The sequence below is a fragment of the Crocodylus porosus genome, unplaced genomic scaffold, assembly GCF_001723895.1.
Source record: "Crocodylus porosus isolate Cpor-Errol unplaced genomic scaffold, CroPor_comp1, whole genome shotgun sequence".
NCBI lineage: Eukaryota > Metazoa > Chordata > Crocodylia > Crocodylidae > Crocodylus > Crocodylus porosus.
The window spans coordinates 17,951,377-17,965,069 of NW_017728949.1; the positions used below are offsets into that span (position 1 = coordinate 17,951,377).

At 46.2% G+C, this 13,693-nt stretch overlaps 1 protein-coding gene across 9 annotated transcripts in view; it reads right to left on the reverse strand.

The window, feature by feature from the left end:
- Positions 1–12,020: 12,020 nt before the first annotated feature.
- COL6A3 (collagen type VI alpha 3 chain) overlaps positions 12,021–13,693 on the reverse strand; it is an 89,896-nt gene continuing 88,223 nt past the window's right edge. For all 9 annotated transcript variants that reach the window (XM_019553721.1, XM_019553720.1, XM_019553719.1 and 6 more), the window contains one exon: positions 12,021–12,849. In XM_019553721.1, coding sequence (XP_019409266.1) covers positions 12,809–12,849 — 41 coding nt within the window. In that variant the 3' untranslated portion in view covers positions 12,021–12,808. The remainder of the gene's footprint in view (positions 12,850–13,693) is intronic.

The following is a 13,693-nucleotide window of genomic DNA, read 5'->3' on the forward strand; positions in this document are numbered from 1 at the left end:
CAGGAACAGAAACCATTCTTTGGGTCTCTGAAGGAATCACATCCACATCCTGTTCCTGACACAGGAACCACATCCAAAGCGGTTTCCTCCTCCACCTCCTCCTTCTCCTCCTCCCTCTTATCTGTGCTGCTCTGCAGAATCAGGGGTCATGATCAGAGTCACCTCCTTTTGAGTGTCCCTCTCATCCAGCATCATGGAGCAGTTGCCCCACTGCTCCAACATGGTTGTGATTCCCCTCTCAGGACACTCTGAGACTCCTTCCGTAGGTGTGCTCTCCAGGACAATGCCAGTCCCAAACAACCAGAGTCAAGAAGCCTTGCCCGCATTCTTGGAGCGAATGACGGACAACTGGCTGTTGAAAGGAGCAATTGTGCTCCATGCCCCAGAACAAGAATTTTCATCCTTGGCCCAATGAAAAGCACTTCTCAGGGTCTTGATCTTGCTCCAGCACTGTGGCCAGTCCTGGTCGTGCCTTTGTGCCTGCATTTCTTTTCCTATTGCAATATATAGGGGCTTATTCCTTCTACTTCCCAGCTGCTCTATGATATTTTCCTCCAACTAAATGTCAATCAAGTCCCTCAGTTCTTTCTGGGTCCAGTTGGGGCCCCGGTTGATGGATGTTGGGGCCTCCTGCTCCATCACCTGCATACTTCTGGACTTGGTTTTCTGAGAAATCAGGGAAACTGTTCGTGCCCAAGAACTTGTCAAGACCAAGGTATTCTGACAACAATTGAATCATAAAAGGTTGCTGGTAAATGTGGCAGGGCTGTTATATAAAAATGTCTTGAATGAACCTTTTTGAAAACTCCATGTACTCATAGTTGTGAAGGTGTCAACTGTGTCTCAGAACTGGCAGTCAGGGATATGTGATCAAGCACTATATACAAACAAAGCAATGGTGATAAGCTTAGCCCGACCCAAATTGACCCCCATTATCCATTTGGATAGCTCAATAATGTCACATAATGTCTCAGTGATGATCACACCTAAGTGTCTGTGCCTCGCTGCTCATCCTACAGGCCAAACTTCTTCTAACCTTGCTGTGCCACTGAATCAAAGGTACTTTGTCCTTCACTGCCAGAACCCCAACTTTTCTGGCAATGAACAAACTGAATGATGGAATTGTATCTGGGAGGGGGGTGGGGATGCAGAATTCATTCTAACATGTTAGGAGAGGAGAGCAGGGCACAGGAGGCTCTAAAGCTCATCCAGCACTAATAATGCAGCACGTCTGCTAACAAAGGCCCGTTCCAAAACCAGGTAGGGGTCAAGTACACAGAGACATTTTTTGGAAGAGAAGTTGATGGTTGTGGCAACTCTGCCTGCCTTACCCCTCTGAGAGGTGTCAATGGTAGGTATCGAGACATAGAGCTGTCCATCACACACTCCTGTTTCAACTCTTGGCTAGTGCAGGGGAAGGCTCTTTTCTGGGGCGAGGTCACTCTCAAGCCAGGGATCTTGCAGGGAAATTTTTTTCCTGGGGACAGGTTACTTTCAAACCAAGGTTTTTGCAGGCCCTGGGCTCCTGTCTGGGGAGAGATTGCTTTCTAATCAGGGTTCTTGCAGGCCCAGGCTCTTTTCTGGGGAAACATGCTTTCTTCAAACCTGGGCTACTGCAGAGCAAGGCTCTTTTCTGGCAAGATGTTGCTTGCAAACCTGGGATTTTGCAGGCATGGGCTTCTGTGTGGGGAGAAGTTGCTTTTAAACCAGGGTTCTTGCAAGGCAACTTTTTTCCCTAGGGAGAGGTTGCTTTCAAACCAGGGTCCTTGAAGGCCCAGGCTCCTGTCTGGGAAGAGGTTGCTTTCAAACCTGGGTTCTTGCAAGGCAACTTTTTTTTCTGGGGAGAATTTGCTTTCAAACCAGGGTTCTTGCCATGGGTGACTCGTGCCTCCTGAGTCTGGAGGGGCACATGCCCTCCCAGCAGCCAGTCAACAACTGGGGGGGGGTCCCCCACAGCTGATCTTGCTGACTGGGGGAGGGGGTCCCTCATAGCCAATCTCGCCAACTGAGAGGGGGGTTCCCTCACAGCCAATCATGCCGACCCACAAGTGGGCAGTCCCTCACAGCCAGTTGCACCAACCCAGAAGCACCAGTGACTCTTCTCCTGCTGCCCCCATGCACCTCCGTGCATCCCCTACACATTGCCACTGGTTCTTGCAGGCCCAGGCTCTTGTCTGGGAAGAGGTTGTTTTCAAACCAGGGTTGTTGCAGGGCAGTTTTTTTGTGGGGGGAGAGGTTGCTTTCAAACCCGGATTCTTGCAGGCCTGGGCTCTTTTCTGGGGAGACATGTTTCCTTCAAACCTGGGCTACGGTGGGGCAAGGCTCTTTTCTGGGAAGATGTTTGTTTCAAAACAGGGTTATTCATAGGCAATGCATAGGGAAGGCACGGGAAGGCACATGCCCCCCTGAGATTGGCCACCATCAACACTGCTGCCAGCATCTGCAGATGGGTGCCCTCCCTGGCCACTGACACTGCCGCAGCTGCCTGCGGGTGGTCCCCACTTGGCCTACACCTGCGACTGATGTCACCGCAGCCACCTGTGGGCAGTCCCTGCTTGCCGCCGCCACACCCCACCATGTCCCCGCCACTGACACCATTGTCACCACCTGTGGGTGGTTGCCATGCTCCTGCCAGCTTCAGGAGGCATGAGACATTCATAAAGTTATTACAGGTCAGACCTGTTTTCTGGTGAGATGCTTCTTTCAAACCAGGGTTCCTGTAGGGCAGGGTTGTTTTCTGGGGAGATGCATCTTTCGAAGGACAATAACTCAGAAATAAGTAGGCACACCCGAGAAGTATCTATCATTTTCTGGGTAGATACTTCTCGGACATGCCTATTCACTGATCCACTCCATGCCAGTATCATAAACCCAAAGCACATGAATGGGTTCTAGAGGTCATCCTAAACCCCACATTTGAGTTTGAAATGGACAGAAGGTACATCACCTTCCCCACACCCACCAAGCACAGTAAAGGGAAAAGGCTCTGCTGCACCAACACCCAGCACTTGGACACCTGACTGAGGTAATCATTTACGTGCAGATAAGATGCAACGTGCAATGCTAATTGATTGTATGCAGCTCCCATTACCGTTCAGAGCCTCCCCGCAACCCAGTACCCCCCTGCTTGGTGGTGGTGCTGTGAGCTGAGAAGCAGCCCTGCTGCATACATGTAAAGGATCTGGCTTTGTGGAATCCAGACAGGATGAGCGAGGAGAACCAAATGGAGATTCCAGATTAAATGCATGAGGACAAGTATATGGAGAAAGGTGGCGAAATGAATGAGGAGCCAAAATGGAGAATCTGGATGACATGGGTGAGGACGAGGAGGACGAGGAGGAGGAACGGTTGTTAAGTATCCTGCTGCTGGCTTTGGACTTCCTACATAAAATAGAGGTGCAGCTACTGATGGCAGCATATGTTTCTAATTCTAAACACTTGCAATGAGATACCTGAGCATAGACGTGCCTAGCAAAAAAGGCACTGAGATGTGTGGTGGAGTGGGATAGCTGAGAGCCAGGTGCAGAAGTGGACACTGACAGGGCTTTGTGGACCACCCAAAAGAGCAGCAACTGCAGGGTATGGGCCCACATGAGCAGCTTGGACTGGTGGGAGTGAATCGTACAGACCACTTGGAATGATCAACAGTGCCTAGAGATGTTCCAAATGACTGGGGAGACTTTTAATTACATCATCTTGATGCTGGGGCCAAAAATTGTGAGACAGGACACTATCATGCATCAGGCCATTGCATCGAACAAGAGGGTGGCCATGGTCATCATGAAACTTGCCACCCTGTCCAGCCTCCACTACATCATGAACCAGTTCAGCGTGGCCAGGCTGGTAATTTGCAAGGTATGCCAGCTGCTGAAAGACATTGCTGTGATCAACTTTATTTGCTTCGGTAACCCCCAGGAAGTTATTGATGGCTTCAATGCCATGGGGTTCCCTAACTGCATGGGGGCTTTAGAAAGCACACACATCCCTGTGCAATTCCCCTTGGGTTGGAGGGGTCATTCATGAACAGGAAGGGATTTGCCTCAGTGATCCTGCAAGCCATGGTGGATCACTGGGGCTGGTTCATGAACATTTATGCAGGGTGGGCAGGCAGTGCACATGATGTGTGTGAGTTTAGAAACTCTCTACTGCCTGGTTCAATGCAGAAAGGGCACTACGCACCTGGAGTCCCTAAGACAGTGATCTGTAGTGTTGCCTTCCCCCCACTTATTAACAGCAGATGCTGTTTATCCCTTCAAGCCCTAGCTCATGAAGCCTTATGGAGGGTACATTACCAACCCACAGAGGATGGCTTCCAACTACCATCTCAGCAAATGCAGGATGGCTGTTGAATGTGCCTTTGGCCATCTCAAAGCACAGTGGAGAGCACTGAAATGCAGACCCCACCCATCCCAGTGATGTATTATCCCATGGTCTTGGTGGTGCACACACTGCCACCACCACCGCAGGTGGTGTACTTCCTCCCCCAACACCAGCCACAGTCACCACTGGTGATGTGGAGGAGGATGAGGAGCAGGCAGGCCACCTGCTTCTTACCCCATAAAAATGTATATTTATGCATTTATAAATAAAAATTGTATCTCTTGTGTGTGTGTATGTATATATATATTTACATTAATTTTTTTACATGGTTCGGGGATGTAGGAAGGATGATGCATATGGCTTGGTGTGGGGGTCCCTCCAACAGGCCACCTGCTGGAGACCGGAGCCTAGGGGCATGCAAGTAACAGGGCACCTATTTGGTTGGGTGGGGGAAGCCGAAAGGTAGGGGTGTTCAAAGCAAGCCCTGTTTGATTTGGATTTAGCCTGAATCAGAAAGAGTGATTCGATTCATTGATTCGGATCACTGTCCCTGACTCGATTCGGCTGACTCCAAACTGAAGATCCAATGCTGATTCAGAGAATCAGCGATTCAGACATAGACACAGCTTTAAAAGTTTTTTCTACATACCTTGAGGTATCAGGCATGGCTCATTATCGCTGCAATGCTGGGGCACATGGAACGTCCCACAGGAGTGCAGGGGGGCCCTCCACGTGCTTGGCGGTCAACCCAGAAGTGGACCAAAAGTACTTCCGGTCCACTTCTGGGTCTACCAGGGAGTGTGCTACCCACCCCCGCCACGCCTCCCTGGCTTGGCAATCGGCCGCAAGGGGACCCCGGGTGCCCCCTCAGACCCAGGAGGCACCAGTCGCCAAGCCAGACGGGTGCAGGGGGGGCCCCCCAGCATGCTCCCCAGTGGACCCAGAAGGGCTTCTGGTCCATTTCCAGTTCTGCTGCCAAGGTGCTGGGGAGCTCCCTGTGCTTCTGTAGCATGCTCCATGTGCCCCAGCATCGCAGCACTCATGAACCCCTGCTACCTAGAGGTATGTAGAAAAAATATTTAAAGCTCTCTCTATGTCTGAATCTTTGAATCTTTCCTAATCTATCTGAATCGATTCAGAGGGTTCTGATTTGATTCAGAGAGATTAAAGGGTCCTCTGATTTGGTTATGATTTGGCGATTCAGCCACCAAATCTCCACCAAATTGACTTAGGGACTGAAGCTTTGCACAGCCCTACTGAAAGGTCCCCTCCTCCCCAGGTGGGTTTGGGGATGGATGGGGTGGGGTTGTGTTGACCACAGGCTACCATAGAAATCCCTTGCTTGGGGGGTTAAGAAGGGTCATTTAGGGGTATTGGCATGGGGAGGTTAAAGCAGGGTTCAGGAGTGAGAAGGGAGGGGATTAGTGGTGTATTAATGGTTTACACGTGCCCCCTGCTATAATTTATATGTGCCCTCTGCTGTTTACAGCAGTGGGGTAGATTGGTATGTGGCTCTCCCTCCTGGAATTTACAGAAAACCACAAACTGGGCTTAATTTTTTCAAAAGCAACATGCAAACAACATGCAAACACTGATGTGGTGCTCTAAAATAAACAATTTTAAATTTTATAAACCTATTTAATTTAATAAGGATTAAACCCTGTGACGTGTACAGCTGCCCATAGTGTTAATAGCACTTGAAACTATTAGATTTTAAAGCAACTATATTTTAAATCAAATATAGCCCTTGAGGGGAGGGTCAGGGTTTCAGAATCACATTTTCACTTTTTTAGAGCTATGAATATACCCTGGCTTTTTTCCACTCATGGAAATGAATGCCAATTCTGGTCTTGCATTGGTTCTCTGAAGCCCTTCTCCTAAATTTCCTAATTTAGAGGGGATCCTTTTAAAGGTAACAGATGCTCCTATCAATATGTTGACTACTGTCTGTGTTTTATAATCTGGAATAAATCTGAGAATAATCAGTGCCAAAAATATTGTGGACAACATGGGAAAGGTCCTGAAGTTCTAGCTCCTGAAAGATTTTAAATTTCACTTTTTGTTTATTTACAACTTTCACTAAAACAATACAGTAACATTAACAAAATTATAATATTAGATTGTATTAATTCTAGTTATTAGTAAGAACATAAATATTTTATCAATTTGAACAAAATTGTAAAAGCATAATATGCAATGTTACAAAAATAATGTAAACAACATACAATAGTAGAAGAAAAGAATAAAAACAGGGGAATTGCATTTGATTTTGGCACTTATTCTATGTGCAAGTAACACAAATTCACCTAGAGCATATAGCACATGCTGCAGGTTATTAGTGAGTAGCCAAATTGCTTTTTCCTCAGCAGTTTCCACCAATGAAGAGATGCATTTTCCTGTTTTTGCTTCATAAGGAGACCACAAATAGTGATTGAAATAATCTATCTCATTCTTCTCCATAAAACATACCCTGTCTCTATATGGGGTCAGCTATCAGCTGCCCATAATGACTGCACATCTCATTTGAGAAACTCACAGTCTAGTAATGACTTCTTGTTGTTTGCAGTTTTGTACTTTGGATAGGTGGGTTTCTAGGACTAAAACAGGCCCTATTAATTTCAAAAAGGAGAAGTTTGAGCAGATCTCACTGCCTGTATATCTGTCTGCATGCTGGCATCTTTTTAATTCTTAAATTTATATCGTGTTTTAAATATAGCCGCTATGTTGAGTCAATGACTGTCAGCACATTTCCCAGACCATTTGTCTTGAGAAGAAAGTAAACGTTATTTAACCATCCAAACAAGGGCTTATTTGGAAGAGGAGAGGCTCTTAAAATGTACTTCTTAGGGTACAGAATCTAAATGTTATTCAATAATTTATAATTCTTAATTAAGCTGAAGTGCTCAAGTTAAGCAGCCCCATTTCAGATTGCATGAGCCCCTCCCAACCCCTCTGTTCCTGCACTTAAAAAATGGTGTCAGGGCACTTTGAACTAAAGCTCATTGAACATGTTTTATATCGAAGCCCCACCACCACCACCACCATTTTTTCAGAAGGGGGATGCATGGGGACATGACGCAGAAGGTTTCCAGAATGCATCAATTTCTGTGCTCCAGCAGACTCAATTAATCAAGTCTGCTCCAATTCACTGGGTTTCCAGCATGTAGGAGCAGGCTCCCCACAGGTGTATAGGAGCCCAGTGTGTCTGCACAAGGAGTTTCTAAAATGCCTCAAATGCAAAAGGAAAGTCTACAGGCAATGCAAGAATGGGCAGGTCACAAAAGACGCATACAAGGAAATAGCAAGAACCTGTGCTGCGCTTAATTAAGTAATCAAGTTAGGACAAGGGGCAGGCAAAACAGATTAAATAATTGATGAAGCTATTCTGGCTTCAAAATTAGATTTCTTAACAGTAACTAAATACAATTGGGACAGAAAAGGGTATATTTACTTAGGCCTTTCACTCAACTCCAGAATTTTACTGGCCAGGCTTCCTACAGGTGCTGGGGCTGGGGTCCTCCATATATCTTTTTTCTCCACAAAATTATTTACTTACATGCAGATTCCCCACACAAACCATATACACCAGCAGTTTTCCAACTGTGGAAAGCACCCCCCTGTGGGGGCATGAAGGAACTGGGGGGGAGACGGGGGCACAGCATATAGGCTCCAGCAAGCTCCCCTCAAGGAACCAGTGGATAAGGAGAGAGAGACATCTGAACTCCAGCAAGCAGTGGTGGGGTGAAGGGGCAATTCACCAGCTCTTCTTTTCCCTTCTGGTTTTGCCTCCTGGGCATGGAGCTTGGAGGATGCTGGCTGCCCAGCATGCAATGTGTATGCCTCCTGGCCCCTTGCCCAGGCTGCACCATGTGTCTGCAAAGTCCCTGGTCCTGGCGGGCACTGCAGGCTCAGCCCCAGCAGGAGGCGCCGGGGGAGCAGCAGGCGCCCTGCGCCAGGAGTGTTATCCCTTCTCCTCCCTGCTGCCTGAGCATGTGGTGCTCCCATCCACCTGGGAATCCCACAGGGAGTAGTTGGGTTACTGAGTTCACCGAGGAGCCAGGTGCCACTAGGGGCAGGAGCAGCAGCAGCAGTGCTAGCTGGGGCATGGCAGCAGCAGCAGGTGAGACTGAGATGGCCCCAGGCATCGGGCTTCCTGCCTGCAGGACACATGGTGGCCCGTGGAGCATGATGGCAGCCGGCGTTCCAAATGCTGCTCCCACTCCTCCCGGGATGGACCACTGAGGCCCAGCTGCCGGCACCGGGGAAGTGGTGCCAAGGTGCTGCAGCCTTAGCCCTGCAGTGGTGGGGAGGGCTGGTCTGAGCCCTGCTCATGCTCCTGCTCCTGCAACAGGTGCAGAGCCCACCTGCAGTCCCTTGTGGCTGCATCTTGAGCTTCCTGACCTGCTCAGGCAGAAGATCTCATTGAGGGAAAGCAGAGAAGTCCTCCCAGCCTGGCTACTAGAAAATTAGCCCTGAATGTGGCTTTAAGGAGCCTTCCCTGCACTCACTGAGGCTGGGCTGTGGACTCTGATCCTCCACTTTCCCTGGGTCCTGACCCCCCAACCCCAGGCAGCTTCTCCTTTCCCCTGGGGGAGCTTGCAGCTGAACCCTTTTCCTGTAGTGATATGGCCCTAAACTGCAACTAGAGGCACTTCAGGCTGGAGATTAGGAAAAACTTTGTGACTAGGAGGCTTGCCAGGGATGGGAACAGGCTGCCTAGAGAAGCAGGGGCATCTCCATCCTTGAGAGTGAACAAAATTGTAACTCAAAGGTCAAAGTTTGAAAACTGCTGAGCTAGGGGGAACCCCTAACCAAAAATGCCAAGAAGGCAAAACTACTCAACAGCTACTATGTTTCAGTCTTTGCAAAAAATTAGCTGTAGCCTAATAGGATAAGGCTACAGCTGTAGCCTAATCTGGATAAGGAAGGGGGCAAGCTTAGGGAGGAGATAACCAAAGAGACAGTCAGAGAGCTTTTGTTGGGTCTGAATGAATTCAAGTCAGCAGACCTGGATGAACTTCAGCCCAGGAACAGAAGGACTTTGCAGAGATCTTGGAGTAATTGGCAATGATCTTCATGACATCCTGAGAGACAGACCAGGTACCAAGGGACTAGAAAAGGGCCAACATAATGCCGTCTTTAAAAGGGCAAAAAAGAGGACGTGGGGAACTACAGACCAGTTATCTTCACCTCAGTACCTTAAAAGGTACTGGAACATATCCTAAGGAAGGCGATTTGTAAGCATCTGGAGGAGGAAAGGCTGATGACAAGCAGCCAACGTGGATTTATGAGAAACAAATCATGTTAAACTAACTTGATCTCCTTCTTTAACAAAGTAATCACTTGGGTGGCTAAAGGGAATGCTGTGGATATAGTGTATCTGGACTTCAGCCAGGCTTTTGACAAGGTCCTGCACAACCTGCTCATAAACAATTTGGAAAATGAGGGTGAGATAAAAATACTACAAGGTGGCTATATATAACTGGCTCAATAGCCACAAGCAAAGGGTAATTATTAACAGGTCCATTTCAGAGGGGCAAGAGGTTTTGTGTGAGGTCCTACAGGGGTCTGTGCCGTGCCCAGTGCTGTTCAACATAGTTATTAATGATTTGAATGCTGGCATAGAAAGCTTCTTGAGCAAGTTTGCAAACAACACAAAACTGAGAAGGGTTGCAAACACACTGGATGATGAGAGTGAAATTCAGAAGAATCTTCACAGATTGGAAAGCTGGATAAGAGCTAATGATGCTACAGCTTGGGAGGAATAATGAAAAACACAAACATAAAATGGGTGACAACTGTCTGGATGGCAGCAGTATGGAAGAGGCTTGGGAGTCTTTGGAGACCACAGATTCAATACGAGTCTGCAGTGTGACATAGGCAGATATGATTTTGGGGTGCATTGGTAGAAGCATTAGGTGCAAGACCTGGGAGATGATAGTGCCTCTCTGCTCGGCACTGGCTAGGCCTCATTTGGAGTACTGTGTGCAATTGTGGGCTCCGCATCTTAAAAAGTACATGGAGAAATTAAGAGACAGTCCAAAGGCAGGCAATACCAATGATAAAGGGTTTGGAAAGCAAGTCGTACAAGGAGAGGCTGAAGGAGCTAGACATATTCAGCTTACTGAAAAGGCATGCAAGATGGGCATGATAGCAATCTTCAGATACTTGAAGGGCTGCCATAAAGAAGAGGGAAAGCACCTTTCCTCTTTTGGTGCAGAGAGGAGGACGTGGACCAATGGCTTGAAGTTGCAACAAAGTAAGTTTAAATTGGATATCTGGAAAAACTTCTTCACTGTTAGAGTAGTGCTTTCTGCTTTGTGTCAGGGTGTTTTAAGCCTTCCCAGAGGCATGGAGTGTTGGCTACAGCCAAGGCTGGGGACGTTGACTGACATGTGCCAATGCGCCTCTTGAAAACAAAGCTGACTAGAGGGTCTTGTCCCCCTGCTCAAGGTCAGGCCGACCACCACATTTGGGGGCAGGAATTTCCATGGTCAGATTGGTATGGACTGTGGGGATTTTTGCCTTCCTCTGTAGTGGGGGGCACAGGATACCACCTGGGATCTCTTGAACATATATTGACCACATTTTATAAAAGCAGGACATTGGCTGCTGTAATTTCTGTGCTTTACCTGTGGCAGGTTAAGATGCTATGTCTGTGTTGTGTCAGGGTTGATGGTAGTTTTATGTAGAGTCTAGATTATAATTTGTATGGGATGGTTTGGATAGGGATCATCCTGCCTCAGAGAGGAGGCTGGACAAGATCAGTGGCTCTCAAACACTTTTGTACCAGGGCCCATTTGTAAACGTTGATGGCCAGTCCTGACCCAGTGCCCCTCACTTCCTAATTGCTGTCCCACCCCCAGGCCCCAGCCCTTCAGTGTGAGGGGCAGGAGGTGGGGGTATGTGTGGGGCACAGAGGGCCACAAACAGCCCCTTGCAAGCTGCAACTCTGACAGCCTGAAAGGGAAAAACCATGGTTTCCCACATTTTTCTCCTTTTCATGAACATGGAGACGAGTACTTGTACATGCGTATTTTTTACTATGAAAGCTTTCTAAGTGTATGACCCTTCACTCACTTAAGTTGATGGGAGTGCGGTGATTGCCTTCTCCTGCCCCACTCTTCATTTCACCTCTGCAGCTTCTGCCCTTTCTCTGCCTTCTTCCCCTCTTTACTGTCAGGCACAAATCAGTTCCAGCTATGGCTGGAGTCTCCCCTGGGCATAGAGCACATGGAAACTCTGCTTCATGCTCAGCCAATCAGACCCTAAATGACTGAACAACACTTAAAATGAATGTCCTACATTCTTTTGTGAGTCAGCCTGGCCCACTAGATGCACCAATGGATAGTAGCTCAGAAGAGCAAGTTCTATTCCTGTCTGCATCACTGATGTACTGAGTGACCTTGTACAAGTTACGTCCCCCTCTGTGCCTCAACTTCACCTACAAAATGGGAATAATGGTTTTGTAAATTACTTTAACATTTATGGGCAATAACTGTGATAGGAGAGTGAAGTACTATTATTGCCTTGTCTCTAAAATTCACTTTTAGTGTTTTGCTTGCCCTTACAAAAATAAAGGATAAGTACCTTGACCATGCGCAGATCTATGCATGCGCTAAAGTTATACACGCAAGTAGTTTCCCTGAAGTTATGAACGCAACCATAATTTTAAATAAATAAGACACAACATACAAGTCTCAAAATCTCCATTAGACTTCATTTAAAAGTTCTTTTGTATAGACTTCATAAAAACAAAAACCACAATAAAAATAAAATCCCCAGCCCCGCAAGAAAAAAAATTATAAAACACACAACATTAGAGGAATGCCAAAAACATTCTACACCACAATTTAAAAATTCTTTAACTGAGGCATTGGTCCCAGCAGTGCATTTGTATTAAAAAATCTTGCTTTTTTTTTTTCCCTTTACTGGTTTGATTGATCATGTATGTTACAAATGCATAAAAGACAGTTAGTTTGAGATCTAATCCAGCAAGAGTAAAAACAGAATGAACAATTTAAACTGCTTGTTTATCAGAATTAACTACTCTCCTACACACAGGCTTTCCATCTAAAGTTATGCTCAGATATGAAAATGATAAAAGCAGGTACATAAACAGTTGCAGTGAAATGATTTCCCCCCTTATTTTCTACATTTTACATTGCCTTAGATAGGCGTAATGCCGGAATCCAAAAGAAATGGTAATTTGTAGACATGTTCAAACAAAATAACCTGCAGTGGGTAAATACTACATAATGTTTAAGCTCTACAATATAACCCGGACACATGTAGCACTCAGTCCACAAACAGTTTAGCACCATATTGATAGGTCATGCAGCAAAACACTTTCTTCAAGGCTTGCTTGGAATTTAAAGCATGAAATAGTACAGTGCAAGGTAATTTATACCCTTAGCTTCTAAAAGGGTAAGATGGCAATGGCTGACTCCTGGTTCTCTGAGAGGTATATGTTGACACATTGCCGTCTTTAAGTTCCTATCATCGTAACAACCCCAGGATTAACATGACCTGAAAAAATGAAGGAGAAGAAAAATAAATCATTTATTTTGTGACCACTGCATGTTCAGCATCTCTTCTCATGGCTGTACTGTATTGACCATATTTACTCAAATATAAGCTGATTTTGAATTTAAGATGATCCCCCTCCCACTCCCTAATAATTTATATATAGAAAATTTATCACAACTTGAGATGGCAAGCAGTTCCATTAAAGGATTCAACTTATGTATTTTTATGTAAATAAAAGCTGATTCTTTTTACCTTTTGGGCTTTTTTTATAATTTTCCAGGTATAGAATATAATTTTTGGAGGGTTTTCTTAAATTTGTTCCCTCCTCCCACCAACTGCTACAGCAAAGAAAATAGTGTCTGGGGGGAGGCCAGGTGGACACATCATCCTTTGCTCCCCACCCCCACTTCTTCCAGTCACCAACAGTTGCCCACCCCCTTCTCCTCAGTCTCTGCCTCTTCCTCTACCCCCACACCTTACTGTCAGATGCTGCTTAGAACTGATTTAATATATTTTCTTCTTTCTAGTTTTGTGTACTTGGCCCTTGTGAGCAATGCCTTTTTCACAACCTTGCTTTAATTTACTATTGCAGTTCCTCCTAAATTAATGAGCAAAGACAGTCCAGCAGGAAGATTCTCATTTATGCCACTTGGTTTTAAATTAGACCTTGTAAGAATAAAAGGAGACTTCATGATTGTCAGGACTAATACTTTTAAAAGAACTCTCTTTCTCGAATGTTCATATGATGCAGATTCTGGGGACAAAAGTCTGTGTTTTCAGATCACACCAATGATGTAACTTCCTAAAGCCATAATGGCTATAGACTGGACCTTCAACCAGTGTA